The following is a 26,822-nucleotide window of genomic DNA, read 5'->3' as shown; positions in this document are numbered from 1 at the left end:
CATCACCATTAGAGCCACCTCAAGAACACAAGATTTGCAAGATCTCCTTCCTCCCCCAACCAAAGCTCTTGATCTTTGGAGATTCGAAGGAGAAGACACCGATCTACATCCTCACCGAAGCGTTCTTCATTTCCCCCTCTCTTATTTGAGGGATCTCATGCTAGTGTTCCTATTCGGTTCGCTAGTTGATTTGTGTTGATATATTGTTGTTGATTGTTATGTTGTAACAGATTTGGGAGCCTCCAATTAGGTTGTGGATGTGTGCCCCAAGAACCTTGTAAAGGCCCGGTTTCCGCCTCGAGGAAATCCCTTAGTGGAAGTGGGCTAGGCCTTCGTGGCGTTGCTCACCGGAGATCTGAGTGAAGCCTTCGTGGCTGTTGGTTTGGCTTTCGTAGCAACCACACTCCTCCAAACGTAGACGTACCTTCTTGCAAAGGAAGGGAACTACGGGAATCATCTCCGTGTCATCGCGTGCTCCACTCTCGGTTACCTCTATCCTATTCTATCTCTATATCTTGCTTAGTTGTTATCCTTGTCATATAGGTAAATTCACTTAGTTGCATATTTAGAGAATTTACCTTTTGTGTCAAGCCTAAATTGAAAAAGAACTAAAAATTGGTTAGCACCTATTCACCCCCCCCCCCTCTAGGTGCGGCATACGATCCTTTCAATTGGTATCAGAGCCTCGGCTCTTATTTCGGGCTTAACCGCCTAAGAGTATGCCGGACGAGGAGTCCTCGGAAGGGGCCGCCAAGATGGTCTCCGTGGAAGACTTCAATTCATTGAAGTCCTCCGTGGAAGCCCAAATGGAAAGCATGAAAAAGATGATTGCCGAGCTTTTGGCTCCGGCCCTTCCCAAGGCTCCTAGTGTAGAGGTAAAAGACACGGGTGCATTAGATAAGGGAGAGCCTTCGGACCTACCCTCATCTACCAAACCCGTGGAAGGTGATAACTTAAACTCTAATAAATCTCCCATTGCATCTCCTAGGGGAACCGATGGAAGTGAGAGCTACAATCGGGTACCTCCACCTTTCCAATCACCCGACATACCGGTTCCCCATCCTCATTTGAACATTAGGGGCGACCCACCTAAGTTTTCTATTGAGAATTTCGATACTTGGCAATTTGAGTTCCGCTCTCATGTTTGTAGTGCCTCCAATGAATTATGGAGAATCATCAAGGTGGGCTTCAAGCCATACAACCTCGACAATTTGACTAGAAGAGAAGCCGTTGATAGTCAACTCAACAACACCGCCTTGCACATGATTCAATCAAGTGTGGGGACAAAGGAATTGCATCGTGTCCGGAACTACACCACCGCCAAGGAAGCTTGGGATGGTTTGACCGCGAGTTGCATTGGAAGTGAGAGCACAAGGAGGAACAAGTATAATGCTCTCAAGAATAAAGCCGAAGGGTTCTTGAGGCTACCAGATGAAGATCATGAAGACATGTATGGAAGACTTCTCACCGTTGCCGATGCCTTCCGGCTTATTGGTGCCACCCACATAAATGACTCTTGGATCAAGGAGAAGTACATCGAATGCATGATGCCATTTGTACCCATTGATGTCAAGACTCTTGTGGGGAGGGAATGCTATTCCTCTCTTACCTCTCAACAAGTCGTGCACGAGATGCAAGCTCTCAAGGTGCTTGAGGAATCCTCTCATGATTCTCGCAATCGTGCTCTTGGGATGTCAAAAGGTTCCAACCTTGCCTTGGTGGTCAACTCCGTCGATGAAGTGATTCCTCAAGAATCTTATAGGGCATCTTGGAGCATGACCTATCCGGAAGATTTGCAATGCCACTACCATGACCACATGGCCTTCCATGCAAAGTCGTTTTGGATTGATCCCTCCAAGGCCAAGGAAGACAACATCAAGAGGAACAACAAAAGTGGGTTCACTAGCTTTGGTTCAAAGACAAGATCATGCTACAATTGTGATGAAAAGCGCCACTTCATTGCCGAATGCCCCTATGAGAATAGAGAGCTTCATAATGGGAGGCTCATTCCCAAGGACAAGAGCAAAGATTCAAAGGGCAAATATTCAAAGCCCCTCAACAAGAAGTTCTACAACAACAAGACCAAGAAGGGCAAGAGGCCCTCAAGAGTTGTGCTAGTAACAAGGGAAGAATATTCTACCAATGAAGTTGAAAGTTCTAGTGGTGATGAAGATGAAGAAAGCTCAAAGGAATTGGCCGCCATCGCCACCACCAACACACCCTCTTCATCTCTCTTTGAATCTCCCAATGAGAACCCTCATATCAAGAATGCACATTGCTTCATGGCAAGGTCCTCCTTGGACACACCTATTGTGCTATCAACTCAAGAAGAGTATACCTCCGGAGATGATGATGTTGATGATGAAGAAGATGCAACCTCTAATGGATTGGTCGCTCTTGCCTCCCTCTCCGCTAACTCTTCATCACCAAGTGAATCCCCCAAAGAGGTCATTCATGTGGAGGAAGAAAGTTGCCTTATGGCTAAATCCTCCGAGGTATCATCCCCTAACCCCTCTATGCCTAACTTATCTAGTGATCTAGGGGTTGATGATGCTAGTCTAAAAGTGAAACAAGAAATGCTAGAGTTTGATGATTTCATTCTTAACCTACAAGGTAACACTAAAAAGCATGTTTCTAGCCTCATGGTTCGTATAGCTCAACAAGGTGATTTGCTTGAGAAAAAGGGTCAAATAGAGAGAGAAGACTCTCTTGAGATCCATGCTCTTAAAAATGCTCTTGAGGAAAGTCAAGAAACTATAGCTTCTCTTGAGGAGAGGCTAGAAACTCTTGAAGAGCCTCAAGATAAAATTAACAAGCTCACTAAAGCTAGAGATCTTGCTAGGGCTAAGTCTAAAGTGCTTAAAAAGGAAAAGGCCCAATTTGAGGTTGATCATGAGAAACTTGTGAAAGATCTAGATGAACTAGACAAAGCTCACAAAGCTTTGAAGCGTGAATACACTCTCTTATCCAAGTCTTATGAGCAACTTCAAATTAGGCTTGCCTCATATGATGTGCCTAGCTCCTCTACTTCTTCATGTGATCATGCAAATGTTATTGAGGAAAATGCTAGGTTGAAAGATGAACTTGCTAGGACCTCCTCTCCCCAAAGTAAACTTTCTTTGGATGATCTTTTGAGTAAGCAAAGATCAAACAATGGGAAGGAGGGTCTTGGTTTTAATTCCAAGGCTAAAAAGGCAAACAAGAAAAAGACCAAGCCCGCACATGAGAAAGCTAATGGTGAACCCCGAAAGGGCAACACCATTAATGATGATGGTGCGGGAATAGATAATCCTCACTATGTTCTCTTTAAAGATTATTATGGTGATGTTTATGCTAAGTATGTTGGTCCATATGATGGTTATGTTGCTTGGTCTATTTGGGTCCCAAAGACCCTTGTTGCTAACAAAAGAGGACCCATTGAAAAATGGGTACCTAAATCCAAGAATTGATCTCATGTAGGACTATGCCATGGGAGGTTCAAAATGGGTACTTGATAGTGGATGTACAAGTCATATGACCGCGGCAAGAACCTCGTCAAGGAGTTGAGGCCTAACATAAATGATATCACCGTCTCCTTTGGCGATAATTCTACATCCGAGGTATTGGGTTTTGGCAAGGTTGTGGTTGCACACAACATTACTCTTGTGGATGTCATGCTTGTCAAAACCCTTGGTTACAATTTACTTTCTGTTTCCGCCCTTGGCAAGATGGGTTTCGCCGTCTTTATTGATAATGATATTGTGGTCCTCTTGTGGAGCAAGACTCTAAAAGTCGCATTCGTTGGGTATCGCGAACACAACTTGTATGTGGTGGACTTTTCGGGGACCACCACGTCAAGTGCGATGTGCCTATTCGGAAAGGCGGACGTGGGTTGGTTGTGGCATCGCCGCCTAGCCCATGTCAACATGAGAACTTTGCAAAGTCTTCACAAGGGGAACCATATTGTGGGACTAATGGAAAATGTGTCTTTTGCCAAAGATCGTGTTTGTAGGGCTTGTGTTGAAGGCAAAATGCATGACTCTCCGCATCCAAGCAAGACCATCATCTCTTCCAAGAGGATCTTGGAGCTCCTTCATGTGGATCTCTTTGGTCCCGTTACTCATGCAAGTCTTGGTGCGAAGAAACATTGCTTGGTGATTGTCGATGACTACTCAAGATACACTTGGGTCTACTTTCTCAAGACGAAAGATGAGACTCAACAAATATTCATTGACTTTGCTACCGAGGTGCAACGCCAACACAACCTCCTCATTATGGCAATAAGAAGTGACAACGGCTCCGAGTTCAAGAACTACACACTCAATGATTTTCTTAGTGATGAGGGGATTCGTCATCAATATTCCGCTGCTTACACCCCTCAACAAAATGGTGTTGCGGAGAGGAAGAACCGGACTCTTATGGATATGGCAAGGTCTATGATGGCGGAGTATAAATCCCGCTATAACTTTTGGGCCGAAGCCATCTCCACCGCTTGTCACTCCTCCAACCGGCTCTATCTCCGCAAGGGCTTGAACAAGACTCCATATGAAATACTCACCGGGAACAAGCCTAATATCTCATACTTCAAGGTGTTCGGGTGTAAGTGTTTCTACAAAATCAAAGGGGTTCGTTTGTCTAAATTTGCTCCTAAAGCTTTGGAGGGTATATTTGTTGGTTACGGTGCCGAATCTCACACTTATAGAATCTTTGATGTATCCTCCGGGATTATCATTGAATCTTGTAGTGTGAAGTTCGAAGAAAATGATGGCTCCCAAGTGGGGCAAGTTGATGTTTGTGCAGGTGATGAAATACCTCAAGATGCCATAGTAAGAATGGGTGTGGGATTTTTCCGGCCCATTGAGGGACACGGTGTGGCGTCTCGGGAAGGACTATGCTCTACCACGGTGGAGCCCTCATCTTCTCAACATCAACAAACCCCATCAAGTGAAGCAAATGATGCACCAACCCAAGAACAAGAACAACACCCTCTCTCTAGTGTGCAAGATCAAGGACAAGATCAAGGTCACGATCAACCAAGAATTCATGATGGTTCCGACGAGTATCCATTTGATATTTGCTCCGCACCAAATGATGTCCAAGATCAAGCACATGATGTTGATCAACCTCAAGCAATTGAGGAAGCTCAAGTTGAAGGTCAAGACGGGGACCCAAATGATCAAGTTGATCAAGTGACACCTCCAAGGCCAAGAAGAACCAAGGAGGAGATCGAGGCCCGTCGTTTAGCAAGAAGAGATAGGACCCTTGAAATTCGTGGACACACTCATGATAAGGTCCTCGGTGATGTTCGAGCAAAAGTCTCCACAAGAAGGCAATTGGCTAATTTTAGCAATCATCATGCCTATATCTCCGTAGTGGAACCCAAGAAAGTGTTTGAAGCCCTTGAAGATTCGGATTGGGTTGAAGCCATGCATGAGGAACTCAACAACTTCAAGCGCAACAAAGTGTGGACCTTAGTAGAGAAGCCAAAGGAGTGCCGCAATGTTATAGGCACTAAATGGATATTCAAGAACAAGCAAGATGAGTTTGGAAATATTGTGAGGAACAAGGCAAGATTGGTGGCTCAAGGTTTCTCTCAAGTTGAAGGGATTGACTTTGGAGAGACCTATGCTCCCGTGGCTCGTCTTGAGTCCATCCGTATCCTTCTTGCTTATGCATCGCATCATAACTTTAAGCTACAACAAATGGATGTGAAAAGTGCTTTTCTTAATGGTCCTTTGCATGAAGAGGTGTATGTTAAGCAACCCCCGGGGTTCGAGGATCTCAACTTTCCTAACCATGTCTACAAGCTTGATAAAGCACTTTATGGTCTCAAACAAGCCCCTAGAGCTTGGTATGAGCACCTTAAGGAATTGTTGGTAGATCGTGGGTTTGATGCTGGGCTAATCGACCCCACTCTTTTTACTAAGAGGGTCAATGGGGAGCTTTTCGTTTGCCAATTATATGTCGATGATATTATATTTGGCTCTACTAACAAAGCTTTCAATGATGAATTCTCAAAGCTTATGACCGATAGGTTTGAGATGTCTATGATGGGAGAGATGAAGTTCTTCCTTGGTTTTGAGATCAAGCAATTGAGAGAAGGAACCTTCATCAATCAAGCAAAATATCTCCAAGACATGCTCAAGAGGTTCAAGATGACCGAGTTGAAGGGTGTGGCCACTCCTATGGTTACCAAATGTCATCTTGCACTAGATCCCAATGGTAAAGAGGTGGATCAAAAGGTATATCGCTCCATGATTGGATCCTTGCTTTACCTTTGCGCATCTAGACCGGACATAGTGTTGAGTGTTGGTGTGTGTGCAAGGTATCAAGCTTCTCCTAAGGAGAGCCACATGATGGCTCTCAAAAGAATCTTTCGATATTTGGTTGATACCCCAAGATATGGTATTTGGTACCCCAAAGGATCAAGTTTTATTCTCAACGGATATACCGATGCGGATTGGGCGGGTGACAAGGATGATAGGAAATCAACTTCCGGGGCTTGCCAATTCCTTGGTAGGTCCTTGGTGTGTTGGTCTTCTAAGAAGCAAAATTGCATATCTCTCTCCACCGCCGAAGCCGAATATGTTGCCGCCGCAAGTGGATGCACTCAATTGTTATGGATGAGGCAAACTTTAAAGGAATACGGTGTCATTTGTGACAAAGTGCCTCTATTATGTGACAATGAAAGTGCCATCAAGATTGCCTATAATCCGGTGCAACATTCAAGAACGAAGCATATTGAGATCCGGAATCATTTCATTAGGGATCATGTTGCCCGTGGTGATATTGAGCTTATCTATGTTCCTACCAAAGATCAACTTGCCGATATATTCACGAAGCCTCTTGATGAAGCAAGGTTCTCTTATTTGAGGAATGAGCTAAATATCATTGATTCAAGGAGTATAGCTTGACCATCTTGCAAACACACCTTCGTCTCAAAACTTTATTTGGTTTAGATGTGGGCATGGAAATAGGGGGAGTGCGGTTTAAATTATTGAGCTATCCCTCCCCCCATAATGCCAACATTAATGGTTTCATTCTCGTTATATCATATGTTGATATGTGAGCTTAAATGATGAGTATTGGTTTGGACCCTAGATATATCTTCGCGGTGCCATACCATAACACTCATATATGGTGGCCTAGGCCACCACACTCTTCTTCGTGAAGAGTTGGAGTTGTTTGGATTTTCATTGGATCTTATTGTCATCTCCTTGTTTATGGGAAATCACTCATTTTTGGCCTTCATTTGATTTATTTGCAAAGATGAGTGATCATGTACCATCTCACAGTTTGGCGTATCTGTCCTAAGCCTATCTCATCTAAGACATATCCTTCACCTTCTCCTAGTGCATCTCATCCGTGTCTAAATCCTGATTGTGGGCACTATTTCCTGTTCGACCGGAAGTTCCGGTCGCTTCGACCGGAAGTTCCGGCCGGCTTCCGTTTCGCCTATTCAGCCTTTCCTGTCCTGTCTGGGTGGTTTCTGAGAGACCGGAAGTTCCGGCTCCAACGAGCGGAACTTCCGGCCTTAAGTGGCCACTATATATAAGGGCCGAACGGGTGAGCAGTTCATCTTCCCCACTTTTCCCCTTTTCCAAGATCTATTTGGTGGTGCTCCTCCCTTGTGACGGCTGCTGCTCCTCCGGCCGGATCTCCCTCCTCCGGCGCTCCCCGCCGGATCGTCTCCGTGGATCGGCATCCTCTCCCTCTTCTCCTCCATGGCTCCCCCCGGTTTGTGCCCTCTCCCTCTCTATGTGTGGGTAGACCTCACTAGATGAAATATAGGGCATACTCTAGGCAAAGCTATGGTAGAAATCCTCTAGATGCCTTTCCTCTACTAGATCGTGCTTAGGATGTCGTGGTAATGCGGGTCACTTAGCCATTGCCTCAGATCTGGTGAGAAACTACCGCTGTTTTCGAACAGCCGGAAGTTCCGGCCCTTCACGCCGGAACTTCTGCCCGGGGCGGAACTTCCGCCGGTTCTCACCGGAACTTCCGGCCTGGCAAAATTTTCTGCTGTTACCTGGTATCCTGTGCATGCTCTGGTGTTTGGCCTCCTTGCTTATGTGTTCTCTTTCATCATTCCTATCATGTTGATTCCGTCATCAGGTAGTTCCAAGAAGAGAGGCAAGGATCATGTTGATGAAGTTGAGGAAGAGCTTGAGCAAACCCGACCATCCAAGCTCACCGCTCGCCAGCAAGCGGCTCAGAGGCACAAGTCACCGGCTGTTCGTGGGAGGAACGTGCACATATCCGTGAAGGGCATGCAATACAATGAGTACAAGGAGCTCCGTGACATGAACCCTTACCTCACCCCTCGCAGCAATAGGGTTGGGGATAAGCGGTTCCACAACAAGACCCAAGAGGAGATATTCTATGAGATCTACATACCTTTCAAGAAGGGGGTCGCTCCTCAACATGCTATTGACACCGGGAAGATGGCCGCCAACAAGTACTTTGAAGAAGCCTATGCCATGTGTGGAGAGTTTGGGCTCTATCCCATTATGGAGCTCAACAAGGACTATGATGTTGGGTTGATTCAACAATTCTATGCCACCGTCCACTTTGAGCAAGATGAAGCAAGAACATTTCGGTGGATGACTCATGAGAAGCTCCTTGAGTCTAACTTGGCAAAGTTTGGAACCGCCCTTGGATATCCTCGCTCCCCGGGTGTGAATGCAAATGGTTGGAGGTGCCATGATAGCTCATGGGCTCAAACAAGGGAAGTGTTGGAGAACCTCTACATCCCCGGTTGGGGTATAGCGGGCAAGAGTGCGGATCTTCTCCCCACTTGGGATATTATGCTTAGAGTCTACCGGGAAACCATTGGACCAAAGGGTGGCAACCTTGATGAGATACATCTTTATGAAGTGGATCTAATGGCAAACTCGTTTGCTAAGAAGGGCACCGGTGAGAAGCTTGATGTGATGGACTACATCTATCATGAGATGTGGGCATGTATGTATGAGAAGAAGCTTCCCGCTTTTGCTCCGTACATTATGAAGCTCATTGAGGACACTTGGATGGAGACTTGCAATGCTAGACTTGTTCAATCCATTCCACTCACTCTCACAGCCCATGAAGTGAAGACTTTGAGGACCAAGCGCCACAACTCTCCTCTTGAAGCGGTTAACCCCATGGATGAGAAGCCACCAAGTTGGGCTTCCAAGCTTGCACGCCGCTTGAGACAGATTTTTTGCCTCACTTCTGCAGTCAACCATCGTCAGTATCAGCAGCATGTTGAAGCCAAGAAGTCAAGGCTCCGTCAGAAGAGCATCATGAGGGCACTTGAGGTGGAAGTATCTCCTCCCGGATCCGAGGAGAACATCACTCCGGAGGCAGAGTGGGTCTCTCAGCATGGCATGCCTCTCCCTCCAGATGGTCTTGAGATCGAGTCTCCTCCGCACACTCCTCCCTACCCCGGCGCTACATCGGATCTTCCTCCCGGCTGGGCTAACGCCGACCCTTGGGACGCGTAGATTCTCTTTTTCCTTTTTGGTGCTTTGGTGCCAAAGGGGGAGAATGAGACCTTGTTAGGGTGCTCTTCGGTGGGTATTTGCATGGGGGAGTCACAAGCTCGTGTTGGCTTTGGTTTTTATTGCTTGTGATTCTAGTTATCTTTATTGTGTCGAACTATGTCTTAGCTATTTGGTTTGTAAACTCTATCTATGTGCTTGGAACCTTATTTGTGTATGGTAAACTCCGTATGTGAGTCTTCCTCGGGTATCTATGTGTGCATGATCTTATTATTCATATGCTTATCACTATGTTGTATTGCTAACCCTGATGCAAGATATAGGGGGAGCTTCTTATGTACCATTGCTCATATCTAGGGGGAGCTCCTCTATATCTCTCACATTGTTGTTTACATTGTCTATTCCTTGCAAATACTTGTGTTGTCATCAAACACCAAAAAGGGGGAGATTGAAAGAACATTTCCCGCCCTTTTGGGTTTTGTGTGTTTGACGTCAACACTATGTATATTTTTATGTGTGTTGGTGTAGACAGGTACAAGCCATCAAAAATTGATGGATCGGTGTATTGGTTTTGCTGTTCTGAAGTTTCTGCAGGTTTTCTGGATCTGGCGGAAGTTCCGGCCAAGACTGGCGGAAGTTCCGGCCTGTCATTTTTCAGCAGAAGCTTGTCAGCGCAGTCTGTGCTCAGTTTTCTCTTTAGGGGCGGAAGTTCCGGCGGAGTTGGCCGGAAGTTCCGGCCAGCGGAAGTTCCGCCCAACTTCCGGGCAAGTTCCGGAATTCCGAGTTTACGGCTCTGTAAGTTCCAGTAAGGTTTTCGCCAATTTCCGGAACTTGGCCGGAACTTGGCCGGAACTTCCGGCCACCGGAAGTTCCGCCCAAGTTCCGCCCGTTCTTTTACTTTGCAGGATTTTTATGAAGGGCGGAAGTTCCGGTCCGAGCGAGCGGTACTTCCGGTGGAAGCCGGAACTTCCGGCCATCCTGGCCGGAACTTCCGGTGTTAGTGGAATTCGTCCCCAACGGTCAGATCTGAAAGCTCCACCCATATAAATAGCTTTCTCCTCCAAAGGGACAAGTTGCTCAATCATTGCAAGAAAAATCTGCCAAGCTTCATCACCATTAGAGCCACCTCAAGAACACAAGATTTGCAAGATCTCCTTCCTCCCCCAACTAAAGCTCTTGATCTTTGGAGATTCGAAGGAGAAGACACCGATCTACATCCTCACCGAAGCGTTCTTCATTTCCCCCTCTCTTGTTTGAGGGATCTCATGCTAGTGTTCCTATTCGGTTCGCTAGTTGATTTGTGTTGATATATTGTTGTTGATTGTTGTGTTGTAACAGATTTGGGAGCCTCCAATTAGGTTGTGGATGTGTGCCCCAAGAACCTTGTAAAGGCCCGGTTTCCGCCTCGAGGAAATCCCTTAGTGGAAGTGGGCTAGGCCTTCGTGGCGTTGCTCACCGGAGATCTGAGTGAAGCCTTCGTGGCTGTTGGTTTGGCTTTCGTAGCAACCACACTCCTCCAAACGTAGACGTACCTTCTTGCAAAGGAAGGGAACTACGGGAATCATCTCCGTGTCATCGCGTGCTCCACTCTCGGTTACCTCTATCCTATTCTATCTCTATATCTTGCTTAGTTGTTATCCTTGTCATATAGGTAAATTCACTTAGTTGCATATCTAGAGAATTTACCTTTTGTGTCAAGCCTAAATTGAAAAAGAACTAAAAATTGGTTAGCACCTATTCACCCCCCCCCCCCCCCCTCTAGGTGCGGCATACGATCCTTTCACCAGGCGGCTGCAAGGGCGTGCCACCTGACCTAGACCTGGTCAGGAAGGTGTTGGATTGCTTCGACTAGTCTCCTGCATGGTAGACACGTAAACATTAAATACGAGCCCGATCGGCTCTCAGGTTGCCCTGTGGATCGGCTCAAAGAGCCGATCGCCCCATGGTTCACGTTGGATTTACGATGACATGGGGATCCTGCTTGATCAAAACGAAGCTAAACCAATCTACGACAGTTTAGGGTTTTCACCGCATAACCGGAACATCCTACGTGTAGCTGGGCCTAACAGATACGAAAGATGATGGAAACTACTCCTAAAAGAGGCCTAAAAACCAACATTAAGTCAATTCCCGGAACATCCCTTGTAGGAACGGTAAAATAACACCTAACGCACTACCGGATCATCCAACCCCAGCATAAGGCCTAATCATGCAGATATTAAACTAATCCTTGAAGAACAAGGAGCAACTATAACAAATCGGATCTACTAAGTAACGAACAAGCAAGGTGCTGCCCTTACACCTGGATAGGTGCAAGGACAGCTAGATATCGAAGGACAGCATTGCTAAGCAAATATGTATAAGAAAAGCATCAATGCAAGCCCCAAAACATCTACGATAAATAGTGCTACTCGCCATCAACAATGCTTCAGCACGAGTAACACAAGGTAATCGAGTAAACGTGTACTGCCTAGATCGCAAGGCAGCATGATGCTTACCCGGAAGAAACCCTCGAAATTAGGGGTGGCGATGCGCCTGGTTTGTGTTTGTTGTGAACGTGATTGTCCTCGATTTCAATAACCCTAAGTACATATTTATAGTACAAGGGACTTTCTAATCCGGAAGCACACCTAACCGTGAACGAGCCAAACTCTATCTTTAATTCTAAAAACGATCTAATAATATACAGATACACGGGTAACTTAGCCCAAACTCTCGTGCGAGGCCGCTTCAGATATTCTCCACGTGCATCTTCTTCAAGCTCATCTCAATTACGGCCCATCTCCTTGATTGTGCTAAAATCTGGGGATAACAGGATGCCAATGGAATTCGAAAGTTCGTATCTAGATTTAAAATATAATTTAAGACAAGAATTTTTTCACGAATATTCAGGTTTCTCTAAAAAAATATATGTTAATCCTCTTAATTTTTAACATTTTTCTTCATATTTACCTTTTTAGAAAAAAAATCATGTACATTCAAAGGAAATTTGTTTTTATGATTCTGCCATATCTATGGCAGTTGGATTTGCTTCCTAATATTCTCCTCATGAGAGATTTTTGGGGAATATTATCTTCAAAAAAATCCTTTTCACTTTCCCACTCCTTTCCTATTTTGTTTATTTGTATATTTTGTGTGCTGACTGACTGGTTTAGTAGGTTACTAGGTTTGCAGAGTGTAATTACATCACCATAAAATGACTTTCAATGATGACAAGACCGAACCTAAACCATTTTGACACCTGAGAGATGAATAATGTTTTGGGTAGAATTTTGATCGAGATCAAACTTTTTTCGCGAAAACGCAAAAGCCTTGCGTTTTGATGCATTGATAGATAAAGAAGAGTTTATGTACAAGTCCGAGGACGGAAACAACACGCCGTACAACTCAACCCAAGAAAAAGAAAAACTAATCTAGGGGAGCAACTGGCGCACACCCCGGGCTCCCGCGTCCGCCCAATCCCACGCCTCGGCCACGATGTCGCTGAACAAGGATGCCACTGAAGGCCGCGTGTTGTCGAAGACTGCCGCGTTCCGGTGCTTCCAAATCCACCATGCCGTAAGCATGATCACTGACGAAGTGCCCTTGCGTAGCTGGCGAGGGGTGGTCCGCACCACCAGCCGAGATCAAACTTAGAATTGCAATAGCCGACAGACCCAAATTAAATATTTTTGCAGTTAACTTCTAGAGTAAATTCGATTGTATAGAAGTTCTCGAAAATTGAGACGATGATATGTATTTTCAAGCGTGTGTCGAGTTGCATACGGTAGACCACAGCCTACAACAGTCTTCTAGCAACACACAGGGAGTTGCCGTCCGGCTCCTTCTCGGCAAAAATGTCTGACAACTTCGGTTTTAGTTGTACTGACGAAATTTTCTGTTCGTTGAGAAAATGTTGGGGTCTTGGGACATCACAGCCTCACAGGACGTTGTCACTTGTCACGAATTGCCGAATTGGAAACAAAACATAAAACTGTTTCATGAGGAGAAGTGTAGACAGTAGAGAGATTGAGAACAAATCTTTTCGAGTTGGCTTCCGTATGCAAGAACCAAATTAATTTGGGCATATAGCAAGTTGTACAAGGTGGTGGTCGATGTGGGCACATGCGCCTCAAACACCAACAATTCCGAACAAAGAAGCAAAAAAAAATGTTTACACATGATTCTTATTTTCACATTGCCGCGTAGTTCTTCACCGGAGCATTGTCTTCGTCAGCGAACCACGGAAGTTTGAGCGCGGCGGCGGCCGTAAGCCGCCTGTCGGGGTTGCAGGTGAGGAGCCCTTTGAGGACCTTGAAGCCGTCCTCGGACAGCAGCTCCTCAGGGAACAGCTCGCGCAGCCGTCTGCTGTGCCACCGCCCTTTCCGACGCCGACGCTGCTGCTCGCGACGCCACAGCGGCACCCTGCTGGCCACGAACGACGACTCGTGGGGCTTCCACGCCTCCTTGCCCGGAACGCCGAGCACGTCGTAGATCAACCACAGCTGGTCGGAGTCAGAATTCTCGTTGAATAGCACCTCACCGGTGAGCAGCTCCGCCATCACGCACCCGAGCGACCACGCGTCGACGCGCGCGTCGTAGCCCGGCGTCTCCAGCAGCATCTCCGGCGATCTGTACGTGGTCGTTCCGGCGGCGTAGTACGCTTCGGCGCTGATCTGGCCCCCGGCCACCGACATCGCCGACCCGAAGTCGCCGATCTTGACGTTTCCTGCGCCGTCGATGAGGATGTTCTCTGGCTTGATGTCGCGGTGGACAATGCTATGCCTGTGGATCTCCGCCGCGCCGGATAGAAGCTGTGCCATGACGCGGCGCACTTCGGTCTCCGAGAACGGCCAGCCAGTGCAGCGCATGCGGGCGCCCAGGATGCGGTCCAGGGACGGCCCGGCGTGTTCCATGACGAGGGAGTAGTCGCCGTCTTCGGTCCCCGGCGCGCGCGCGAGGCCGTGGAGGGCGACGATGGAGGGGTGGCCAAGGCAGGCGGCCATGAGGCAGGCCTCCCGCAGGAGCTCGCCGCCGGAGACGGAGCGGCAGTTTTCGCGGATGGCCTTCATGGCGACGGTCTGGCCGGTCGTAAGGTGTCGCGCCTCGGTGACGACGGCGGCTGAACCCTCTCCTATCTTGCCCAGATTCTCGTAGAAGCAGGTGCTGAGCATGCACCCCGGCGGCTTGCTGTCGACGGTCGTCGTCCATTCCGACTCTGAGGCCGCGGCGACGGCGACGTCGTCGATCATGGCGGAAATTTCTTCGACCTGCCGGGAGCTCATGGGCGTCTCGGCGGCGTCGTGCTCGTCGAGCATGGCGCAGATGGAGGCGACCCGGGACGCGATAGTGGCCGTTCCCTCGGCCCCGTCGGCGTAGTACTGGTCGTCATCAGCCATGTCGCGAGCGGGAAGTTAGGTTGCCAGGTCGCGTAGGGCAGAGTAATGCAAGTCTTACAACAAGAACGCGAGGCGATGTTGAGAGGGATTCGGCCATTATATGGAGGAGGTCACGAATTGACGATACGAACTCGGAAACACCCAGCGTAGAGCTCAAGCTTACGCGTGCTCGTGTTTATTTGGAAGGGAACGCGTGTTCCTGCATACTACGATACGAATTGGCAACTCATATTCCAAAACCGGGCACAACGTCTGGGTATTAATGGGCTTTTATTGCCTCTACTGCATGGAAGGTTTCCAGGTTCGTGTTGCAATCCGACCGCGCGTCGCACTCTTTTCTACTCCGTATTTCCTTCCGACTGTCACAAAACATATGTGATCCAATATAATTTCCCCTTTTAAGCTGATCAGCGCGCCTCTTGGCTTGGTCGATGTTCGCTGTGACCAAGACGTCAAACTCAAACCCTCTGCGATGCCTCACTTAGCAAGCGAGCTAAGATTTTTTTTTAGGAAAAGCCAGTTGTCCTGCCCTCCTATTAGGTACTTCCTTTTTTTTTAATAAAGGGAATATATTAATATCAAGAGATACCAATTACACCTAGCCTCTGCAACAACGCACCACCCTAATGGCACTACGGATGCACACAGCTAAAAAAAGAAAAAGAAAACTAAGAAACAAAAGTTCCGCTACAATATCTCGGGCCTAACAACAGCAATACATCCACCGCCATGACAACACCTGAATTACAGACTCTCTAAAAAACGACGCCTCCAAGAAGGGAACAGTGCTCAAACACCGTCGTCGTCCGATCAAAGATCTTAGGTTTTCACCCTGAAGATAGTCCCCACTCTCAAAACAATGCCTCCAACAAGGTCACTGCCAGGCACAACCAGTTAAGGCCAGACATTGGGTTTTCACCCTGAAAGGTAGGACTCTGCGCTTCACCTGTGTTGTCGCCCCCACTTTCATACCGCTGCTGTGAAGCCCGGACACCAAGCAAGCCCCTCAACAACGCGTAGACTTGAACCTCCTTTAGCTAGTCCTCCCCTCCGGCCTTCATGAAATTCTCTTCTTCCGACTTTCATCATGGATCCATAGTCACTTAATGTCAACACAGAAAAAGAGCTTTGCGCCGCTCCCTCCAGAACCAAACGGTCGGAATAAACGCATGGGTGCGCACGGCCGAATACCTCCGATCCAGCAAACTCCAGACAAAGCACTGTTACATTCGCCGGCGGAGCCTTCCGGAACTCAACCCTCCGGCCAGATCACGAGTCCAGGCCTCCGGTAGGTCCTCCTCTTCACGCAAGAGAGGCCCTAGAACCGCCGCCTTTATTCAGGTCGGACCCCCACGTCGGCGACCATCCCGGGCTGGCCAACCCAACCCTCCACCGGTGACACCATCGATGGCTTCCATGCACCTCCATCTCACCGCCGGATGGCGGTGATAGATCAAAAATCCACCACCACCAACCGCAGGCCGACCCTCTCCGGCGAAGAAGAGGCCCGAGATCGCCTCCACGCAACGACGAGAGGCGGGGGTGGATGGCATGGCGCAGACCGAGGGACTGGCCGCCGCCCACCACCAGCCCCTGCCGGAGTGCTGCGGGAAGCCGACGAGAGGAGGGAGACTGCAGCGCCGCCCATCCCAACCGCGTCGACCGGTCCGCCATGGGACAGCCGGTGCGAGGAGGGCCGCCGCCGTCGTCGCCCATCCCACGCGCGCCTGCTCCGCCATGCATCGAGGAGGTGGGATCCGGCCGATGTTCTCCACACAGCGACGAGGAAGGGCCCCCGCTGCCGCCGCCACGCCCCGAGGGACTTTGCCCCGGCAGCGCTACCGGCGGCGTCGGCGGCGGCGGAGGGTGGGGTGCGGGAGAGGTTAGGGTTGGGGGCGGCCTGTTGGGTGCGTTTACATTTTAATTTTGACAAATCTTAGATTACTTTTATGGATCGGCATAAGTATTTTCGATGCAGACTGATATCCTAACCGTGTAAGGCAAGTAAAAGCGAGTTGGCTAGCGATTTGCAAAAGCGAGCCAGCCATGCGGAAAAGCTAGAGAGGGACTCTTTTAACCAGCCAGCCGAACCATCTTATAATTCGGTTGCATGTGCTTGCATGCAAGACACGCACGACGGCAGCAGCAACAACACGAATTTAGCTAGATTTGAAGAAAACTTTTGATTTTTTAAAGGAAGCTTGCCATGTTTTTCTCCCACAAACGAGAGAGCTGTATGTCGATAATTTTTTTTGCGAATGTATGTCGATAAATTAAATAAGAGATGTAGTCTTTAAAGAGTAACTCCCCGCACATAGGATAGAGATGGATACCTACTACCTAGAAGGGTGAATAGGATCTGCAAAAAAAATCTTTTTAGCAATTTTAGGTTTTGACGCAAACTAGTTAAAGCAATCATGATACAAGTACGCAGTTCGAAAAATAATGATGATACAAGTATTTCAAGCATGAAAGGTATAACAAAATAAACGACAGTAGTAAAGCACTCGGATAGAAATAATTGAGCCACGCCGAAGATGAAGGTGTAAACCCGGTGTTCGCTCCCTTCTGGGAGACTACGTCGTTGTTGGAGAGGTGTGGGAATCCACGAACAGATAACAAGCGCCACGAAGGCTCGAAGTTTTCTCTGTGAGCCTCCTCCACGAAGTAGAGTTCGGTCACTAGTGGTAGTCCTTGATGTGGTCTCCAAACCCTCGCAAACTTTCCACATGGCAAATCACGAGCCAAATGCTCCGGGCGGCCCTAGCCGCCTATGGTTTCCCAGGAAGTCAAGAGTAGCAAATTAGCTCGATGAACTCAAGGGAGAATCAAATATGTCTTGGTGAGATTGTAGATCGGAACCTCCTCTTCCTTTTCCCCACTGTTCAAAAACTAGGCCGATTCAACGATTACTAGGCCGATTAATCGCTACTAGGGGTTTGACCGTGTCGATTACCATTAATCTCTTCTGTTAATCCTTTAGCCCGATTAATCAGTCCGAAAGTCCGATCACTAGGTATTTTCCCGATTAACTACCACACTTGGTCAAAAAAGTTACAATATTTTCAATGCATATCGCTAATACAGGCGCTACCCCTCCCCAATAAAGTAGATTTTGCGAAGCTCCGGCTTGATTGAAGCCTCCAGTAGCTTCATTTCCACTGTTGCCAAATAGTTTCTTGCCCTCCCATACTAGTTGCTCATAGTTTCCCAGACCTCAGATTACAGGAGCTCGATCACCATGAGGAGCTCGTCCAGGAGGACGCCTTCAATAGATTAGGTTGTTGAGGTGTAAGAGGGGTCGTACCCGAGGTAGGTGGTAGGAGAATATAAACTTCAGAGGTGAGAGGAGAAGAAGTGGAAGGAAGGAACGCGGCTTCGGCTAGTGGATCCTGATTCGCTCCTTAAAGATTAGGTCATGGAGGAGAAGCGTACAAGTTTTTCTAGGATTTAGGCTTTAGAGAAGTAGGGAGAGACAGTTAACGATTACCGACCGATTAAATCAGTTAATCATCCGAATTCCGATTAATCGCTACTCCCAAGCCGGCCGAGCAGTTAACGATTACCGATTTCCTTAACATTGCTTTTCCCTAAATGAATTTGAGTTTGGTGGAGGGAAATGGGAGATCCTATGGTTTGGTGTTTCATTAATGGTGGGGAGAAAGAGAGCATCAAGATATGTAATACAAATGGTTGACCTAACCCTTCAAAGAAGAAGAAAGACCTTTTATAGCCCGAGAGATAAAACCCGTCGTTTGGGTATTTTCATGCGTGCCTTCCGGTTTTAAGTAAGTCAAACCGACTCTCACACTGTATGCTCCGGTTCCTGGTCCGGTCATCTGGTTCACAGACTAACCGGTCTGATGCACAGTGCTGCAGCCGTACCATATCGACTAAGTCGGTTCAGACCGGTGTTGTACCTACACTACTAGGAACAGCTAGCCATAATATTGGTAGCAGTAGCACACTATGCTAGAGGTGTGCAATGCACACCATATAGGTGTGCCACATCTATCACACTTACCCATGCTGATCCTGGTGAGGTAGTGCGCCCCACTCCTATGTGTGACCAAGGTTTGACCCATCCCCCACACTTACCAATAACGCACCGGGTATAGGTGTGCCATTGCTATTTGAGGTAACAGTGGTGCACCTATATGTGGTACACCATTGGTAAGTATGGGGCTAGGTTATAGATGGGGTCTAGGGTTACCATTTTTTAGATTCGTCAAAATCAAAAGGGAAATTAGAGTTTTTTTAGGTTTTAGAAAAAGAAAGTTCGAAAAGGGGAAAGTTAGCAGTGGCCCAAGCTGAATTACGCCAGCGTACTCCATATTCGAGTCTGAGTAGGTTCACGATATTTTTGCCCAAGAGCAACTAAATGGTTCCAGATACGCCATACTCGTTATATCAATATCCCCATAGCAAAAATGTTTATGAAGCTAACGAATTTATCTTTCGAAAAAAATTCCGGTTTCGTCTTGCAGCTGAATGAACTCAAGGTTTGGAGACTCAACCCGAGTCTGTGACTCGAGTAGAGCCTCGGGGTCTACTATCGTGAACATACCCGTCAGGTATCCGCTGGTGGTCTACCTGGTTTGGCCCATTATGGAGGTGGCCAGCACACAACGACTAAACAAGCTGGGGTTGCACATCATAGCGACTTGGAGTGCATGAAAGAAGGCTCTAGAATAACATTTGTAAACTCTAGCGTGGTTGCATATATAAATTATTAAGTCAAGCAGGAGCACCTCTAAGGAACACATGAGATTAGACAAACACAGCCTAGCAAGACGTAGCGACCCTCCACCGAGGAAACGTGAACCTAGATACGTCGTGTGCCACTCTCGCTTCTGGATCCTCCTACACTGACTTCTTTCTTAAGACCCAAGTCCATAATTTACGGCGCAATGTTGAGGTCATCGCTTGGTTAAGTATGGCGTCGTAAACCACCCAAGGCCCATATGAATTTATGGGTACTGTAAAAGAGGGGTACCACGAAGCGTTGCCTCCCGAACGAACAACCTTTGTCGGTGCTACGGGCGACGCAGACGAGTACTCTCCTGCGTGAATAGGATCCCCGACCAAGCAAGTACAACCACCGCACCTCACGCAAGTAGCCTAGCTAGCTTAGTACAGATCGGCACCAAGTACAGCGATGCATCGGTCGATAGGCACCAAGTCAGCTAGCTATCTCCATGCATCGATCGATAAGCACCAAGTACTTGACCGTATTATTTGACCGATAGCACATCCCTAGTTAAATCTGAGTACATTTATGTGCAAGCTCGATTACAGTGGTAGTGGTAGGGGATCAGACAAATAAGCAATCTTACACTATATGACAGATAAGGGAATAGGTAATCCGTTACAGTAAGAGGGGAAAAAAACTATACTACATAATGATATAACTAGAGCGTCCGCGCTACAAAGCTCAGGAGCTGTAAAAGACTCAGGAAGACCAGAATTGAATCAAAAATGCTAAGTACTTCGGGTGTTAGTTTAAGAAGGTGGCTGGCACTGTCACTTTCACCTTCTTGACAAGAAAAGCAATTATACCTTCACCTTCTTGACATTAGCTTTGTCAGCTTTCTCGCTTTCAACCTTCATCTTTTTTATGGAATCCAAAAGGGATGATGACTGTTCTTTGCTGGATGAAGATTTTGCAAAGGGGTTAAGAGGCCGCTGAGGCTCTGCTTGGTTGCCATCTTCACTGCTCTTAGTTTTAGAGCCAACCTGATCAGCTATTCCATCCCTCTCCCTCTTTGCTTTCCCTTCTGAATTATCATTCTTCTTGGGTATCTTAGCTAAAGGGGTAACCGCAGGTGAAACCTTTGCATTGTTATCCTTCGCATCGTTTGGCTGCTCTACTTCTGCCTTCTTAGATACAGCTGCACTGCTTCGTCGGGCAAAAGGATTTGGTGTAGCCATTGGGGATGCCTCCGAGTTATTTCCATTTTGCACAATTTTGGCCGGTTGGGTTGCATGGAATGCTGGTGGGTAGTTTGTAGTGGTCGCATTTGAGCAAACTGCACCAACTCTTGCATCATTTAACATCCTCTCCTGCAAGATGTCAAGCATCAGTTGAACATAAGTTATATTGAACATGTGCATAAAAGGATTGGTAACAGCGGGCAGGTTCTATTCAGGATTAAAAAAATAAGGGCCACAGCTATCACCTCAAGTAGTGAACTAAACTTCTCTTGTAATATGGGAAGCTTCAAGCGAGTAACAAGTGTTAATGCACCCTTCATTGATTTCTCCAATGTTAGTAACTTCGCAAGCTCGGTGGCTCGCACAAGCTTATCACCTGGTTTAAGAGAAGCAATTTGAGAAAAAGAACCATGTAACATTGATTATGAATTAAGCTAGTTCAAGTATTTATACCATTGCAGCAGGTAGAGATTAGTCTCAGGATGCACCGGTCAAGTGCAGCCTCTGTATTGAATGCTTCATCTTCAAATGCTGTTGTGTCCAGACCCAGAAGAGCAACTTCTTCTATTTTCTTTTGGATCTGAGATAAACAGGAATGCTTAAGCAACCAGGAGACACTGGCAGTTTAAGTTCGAGAAAGGAACATGATGTACCTGTGAGAGATGCAGCTTCTTTGTCATGAACTCATTTTCCAAACTATTGGCTCCAAGGTCGGATGATGCAAGAGGAAATGACAGCTCAAGTATAGTTAAAACAGGCTTGGGCATCACCTAAGATCAAGAGAACACAAGTCAAAAAGCAGACAAAACATCCAGAGAAGGCACTGGGGACTGGTTACTTTGTCCAAATTGGCAATAGTAATTGAATATTTTAGTGTTCCATTATGCGTTGAGGGCTCACCAGGAACGATCAAGATACAAGTTGATATCCTTCTCTTTCTAGGATACTACAAGAACTGAAACTAGCATACATTCTAAGTTTAATGAAGGACAAAATAAAATCAAAGTAATTTTTTGTCAATGTCTTCATTGAACTAACAGAAAAAAATAATGTTTGATCTTCTAGATCTCTCCTGACGGACTGAACTTAAGAACTTCGACAAATAGGAGAACTTGTTCAAAGAGAAGCAAAGGATACCTGTGGACAACTCTCAGGGGATTTGCATATAATACAGAATATATTATTTGCATCTAAACCCACCACCCAGTGGCTTTCATCTTCAGATTTTCTCGCCTTGGTTGAACTGAAATTATATACAGTGGCTAAGTGTGATTCAGTAGTAATTTTTTTTATGTTGAACTTGCACGATTCTATACCTAAACACTGGAAGCCAACTTCCACCAAATTGACTGGAAAAGACCCTCAGTATTCCCTGAAAATTTTGTTGATCAGTGTACAACAATTTAAACATCATTAAGCCATATTCAACTGCTGATGCACTCATGAGACAAAAATACCTTGGAGTCATATGAACTAAGCAGGCCAGTCTCACTGAAACCAAACCACGATAATTGAGAGGATGGAGTCAAAACAAGGCGACCAGACATTGATTGTGCTCCCTCAGATATGTTGAAGACCTTGACATCTAGAACCTGTTGGTGGTAGTCATGAAAACTGTGTTACACAGTGATACACATGCAGAAATAGGACAGGTATGCAACTATAAACTTCACAAAACCTTGATCACAACAGCTATGATCCATCAATATTAAAGCATCAGTAAGCCTAATGCAAACGGGCATGCCAACAAATACCTGATCTCCTGAGGGTAGACAATCTGAAGCATGGGTCACAATTGCCAGCTTATCCCCATGACCTGCCGCAGTAACCACTGGACCACTGACTGAGATGATATGCATCTGCAAAAATATTTTTGATCAATCAGATTATCAAATGCTCGCAACATGTCACCACAAGTAGTCGTGATGAACAGAACTTGAGCTATTTTTGGAATTATTTCAATGTTCAGTTGCGTGTTTGCAAATGATGGTCAATTAGATTGTCAGCCATTTTGGAATTATTGCACGTTTCTTGTTGAGATGAATAGAACTTCAGCTCCGCTTGCTTTAACAAAAAAAAAATGGTGAAGTACTTGACAGTGTAGATATTATAACCAAGCTTGTCAGATTACACATACTACCAACTACCATGGTATAATTAGCAAAAAAATATTATAACAAACAAGAACGATGTATGGTACAATAATGTTCCAATATATTGTTTGGTATAGAGTGCAGGCCTTCTGGAATATATAGGATGATTTTTATGCAAGTACATTTGCAACAATAATGATATGTGCACCAAGGGTCAAGGTACTAAATCATTTTATTCAATACTAGACCTAAGAGATTCCCTCTTGGGACATTATAAAATGTATACCACAATTTATTGTGACAGAAATTAGAAAGCTCTGCTAGGGAGCGCTGAATAAACTGAGCTAACTGGTATTTGTGAGCTAACATGGAGGTTGCATCCTTTTAGATAAAGAGACCTGGCTAACTACATATACAAGTAGAATAGCAAAAACAAAAATAGAAATATAGAACTCAAGAGGCTTAGAAGAACCTGCAAGCCCCCTTCAGTGAAGATGCGCAGAATATTTGAACTTGTGACTGCAGCAACCCATCCAGCACCAAGAGCCACAGACTTTACTTCTTCTCCCTCGAACCTCATTGACCACTACATTTTGGACATATATAAACACATCTTGTTTTAGTAACCAGTAAGTACCTTCAATCATTCCTATTCTTGAGTCGTGAGACATCGAGTTTACATGTAGAAAGATCGTACCTCACTATTACCAGCCCAGCTACCGAAGGGACGGTACATAAGAGTGCTCATATTATTGTCACCCTTGCATGGATTTGCAAACACGCTTCCTGATTCATTCAGTGCAGCCATTGTGAAACCAAAATAGTCACTCATGGAAGGGACTCTGGGGCCTCTTCCAGTGTCATGGAAATCGACCTGAAAGTTGCATACAATTGTCACAGCTTCAACAAATAGCTAATACTAAATAGCTAATACAGCTACAGATAGTTTGTTCAATGGCTTATGAAGCAAACAGGTGAAAAGCAAATCTTACCTCTACATGTGAGTGCCCCTCATTTTCAATAGTAGTAATACTTCCAAGCATGTTGTAAGCAAGGAAATTTCGCTTGCCAGGATGAGACGGCGTCGACCCAGGCTGGAAAGCAGCTTGCATTCTTGCTGTCACCAGCCTTCCAGAAGTTGCTGAATCATCTATTGCCTTCTTAGCAGCTTCTTTGTTATCTTTATGCCTATCTTTCATTCTCTTGCGTGACTCCGTCTCATGTATCATATCCACATCTTCGCTTTCTCCATTCAGGTCATCGAATGTTGCCTTCCTCCTCAATCGCTTGTGATTGAAGGCTGCTGAATCACCAAGACTTTCATCTGCCTCATCTTCCCAACCAGCAGAGGTGCTTGGCTTTTCTTCTTCGTCATCATCATCAAACAAAGGAGCCTTCGTCTTGTTTAGGTCAGGCGCACCCTCAGTGGGGGACTTCATAGTCGAAGGGACCACAGATTCCCAAATTCCAAATTTTCCCATTACATCAATGAGTACTATGGCATTATCCTCCGGTTTCCATGCCAAGCTACATATCTTCTCATCAAACTTGTGCCTCTCAATGTCCTGCTTGGACTTCACATCCCACACCAGGACCTGCCTATCCAGGCCAGCAGTTGCCAGGTACCTCCCATTAGGGGACCAGCAAAGGCTGCACACTGGCTGCTCATGTTCTCCTTTCAGCATGAATACCTCCTCCCCGGTGTCCCTATCATACATGACCACATTATTTCTCAGCCCGGGAACAGCAAGAGTCTGCCCATCGGGGCTCCAACACAGGGCATTCTTCACTGAGTGGTCTGAACCGAAAGTGGGGGCGACACGCTTCAGGGTGCGTGCCTCGCTACCCAAGCAGAGATCCCAAAACATGACCGTGCCAAAGCTATCAACCGATGCCAAGTAATCGTTTAGGGGGTCGAAAGCCAGACCAGTGACCGAGCCCTTGTGGCCTTTGAGTACCTTGGAGATGGTGTTGTCGATGGTCGCAATCAGCTTGATGCCGTCATCGTCGCCGGCCGCTGCCAAAAGGGTGCCCTTCTTGTTGAAGGCGAGTGACCGGATCGGGAGGGTGAACCGAGCGACGTTGCTCTGAAACGCGCCGTCTGGAAGGATGAAATACGCAGACATTCAGATCTTGAAGGTGAAGAAAAAAAAATTGCACAAATCAGATGCCGAACATCAGGACCGGTGAGATCCAAGAACCTGGGAAGGAGTAGAACTTGACGGAGTGGTCGATGGAACAGGACGCAAGCGATCCGCCGGGGCCCGGCGCGAGGGCGACAGCCGTGACGCCATCCTTGTGAAGCCGGATCGTGGTGAGCGCCGCCGCGGCCGCCGAACCAGAGCTCCGGCCCCCACCCCCCGCGGCACTTACCGCGGCGGCGTCGTGGATCAGGATGGCGACCTCGGCGGCGCAGGCGGTGACGACGTGCTGCCCTCCGGGGGCCCAGGCGACGGAGCAGAAGGCCGGGGAGCCCGCCTTGTGCGCCTCCCGCAGCTTAATCGCTCGCCCTTTCATGGCGACACCGCGACAGATGCTCCGCGTCAGAGGCTTTCTTGGTGATGCGCGTGTATGCTGGTGGTGGGGATTTCGTCAGATTGACGAGATGCGGGGGCGGCTGTTTATGTTTCGGCATGCTGGGGATAAGATGTTTCTCCGGCGGCGCGAAATTTTGGAGGTTTTCCCGCGGGAAATGCCCAGATGGCGGGAAGAGGGACGCGATAGCCCACACAAAGTTCATATGCAGTGTGGGCCAGAGTTGGGTCGGTCCTGATCCAGGCGTTCCCCTCGGAGTTAGACTAGTCACAATGCATAGTATCATATAGAAGTATCATGTGTATGATACTACTATATGTTATTATGTCCACAATGCATGGTATCATATGCTAGTATCATAATCTTCCTATATTAATTGATTTGTATAATCTCAATGCAAATATATGTACAAGATTTGTTTGATATTAAATTTTCTAGTACTACGTGCTATGATACGGTATCTACCTATGATACTACTATCATCTCTCCCATCTTTAATCACACTGCCACATCGGTTTTTTGCATGCATGTGATGCATGATACTACCTATGATACTCCCATTGTGGGTAGTCTTACTCTAGGCCGAACTATATATACCGACCAGGTCGTTAGGTATGGGCCGGCCTGATCAGCTCATTTCGTGTTTTTCTTATTTTCTTTTTTCTGTCTTCTATTTCCTTCTTCTTCTTAATAAACATGTTTTTTTCTATTCTGTTTTTTCCTTTTCTTGCAATTTAAATTAGGAAAATGTTTCAACTTAAAAACATAATTTTAAAAAAAGTTCAATCTCGAAAATTGTTTAAATTTGAAAAAAAATCCAAAAAAGTATAAATTTGAAAAATGTTACTTAGATTACAAATATTCAATTTAAAAAAACAGTTTTAAAAATAAAATTTGAAAACCATCCATATTTTTGAACAAAATCGAATTTAAAAATATTCAACTTTTGAACGTAAAAAGAATAGGACGAAAAAAAGTACAAAAAGGTGAGAAATAATTGTGGGCTGGCCAAAAACACCAGCCTGGGATGTGTTCGTGTGGTGCGTGCGGCCGGTGTATAGCACTCATACCTTCGATTCGGATTAACAGATTGGAGATATGCATGGACTTCAGCTCTCTTGCAGTTGTGCATTAGTAAATGATATTAAAAAGATAAAATAAAGCACATATTTACAATATCATAGTTAAGGTAAAAGATATGCAACATTGATATGAGCAGTGCGTCCTAATGTGCACCATGATGTCACATGCAACGTTTTCACGGATCAAGTTTCCATCTTGGATTCCTCCGCATGCCGCGTTGAGTGTGGTATTAAGATAAATCGGACAATAGCCTTAAGTTTTGTGACATCACTATTACTCCCTAGATTCTGACCACACTATCGACCCATGAATATTGACACATGCGCATAGCGTCGAAT

The 26,822-nt window shown here is 46.4% G+C and overlaps 2 protein-coding genes across 2 annotated transcripts; both read right to left on the bottom strand.

Moving 5' to 3' along the window:
• Positions 1-13,633: 13,633 nt before the first annotated feature.
• On the bottom strand, positions 13,634-14,839 carry LOC127326626 (putative cyclin-dependent kinase F-2). Its single transcript, XM_071820949.1, has one exon. The coding sequence runs from the start codon at positions 14,837-14,839 to the stop codon at positions 13,634-13,636; it is 1,206 nt and encodes a 401-aa protein (XP_071677050.1).
• A 5,323-nt stretch (positions 14,840-20,162) lies between these two features.
• LOC127300361 (protein ENHANCER OF LHP1 1) lies at positions 20,163-25,486 on the bottom strand. The gene is made up of 12 exons (XM_051330466.1): positions 25,068-25,486; positions 23,859-24,967; positions 23,564-23,740; positions 23,339-23,452; positions 22,528-22,632; positions 22,231-22,365; positions 22,090-22,145; positions 21,911-22,016; positions 21,427-21,543; positions 21,227-21,353; positions 21,019-21,149; positions 20,163-20,902 (listed from the first exon to the last, which is right to left on the bottom strand). The coding sequence occupies exons 1-12, from the start codon at positions 25,381-25,383 to the stop codon at positions 20,393-20,395; spliced, it is 3,003 nt and encodes a 1,000-aa protein (XP_051186426.1). The 5' UTR covers positions 25,384-25,486; the 3' UTR covers positions 20,163-20,392.
• Positions 25,487-26,822: the final 1,336 nt, after the last annotated feature.

The sequence above is a fragment of the Lolium perenne genome, chromosome 5 (genome assembly GCF_019359855.2).
Source record: "Lolium perenne isolate Kyuss_39 chromosome 5, Kyuss_2.0, whole genome shotgun sequence".
Lineage (NCBI taxonomy): Eukaryota > Viridiplantae > Streptophyta > Magnoliopsida > Poales > Poaceae > Lolium > Lolium perenne.
This window is presented reverse-complemented; position numbering and strand designations above follow the sequence as displayed.

What these genes read in the sequence shown, in the direction of transcription:
- LOC127326626 (XM_071820949.1), bottom strand. Translation starts at nt 14,839, where the DNA reads ATGGCTGATGACGACCAGTACTACGCCGACGGGGCCGAGGGAACGGCC.
- LOC127300361 (XM_051330466.1), bottom strand. Translation starts at nt 25,383, where the DNA reads ATGAAAGGGCGAGCGATTAAGCTGCGGGAGGCGCACAAGGCGGGCTCC. An exon ending in AGTTGGCTTCCAGTGTTTAG is followed by an intron (nt 22,017 to 22,089) that starts GTATAGAATCGT and finishes ATATAATTTCAG; the next exon opens with TTCAACCAAGGCGAGAAAAT. An exon ending in AGTTTAGTTCACTACTTGAG is followed by an intron (nt 20,903 to 21,018) that starts GTGATAGCTGTG and finishes GACATCTTGCAG; the next exon opens with GAGAGGATGTTAAATGATGC.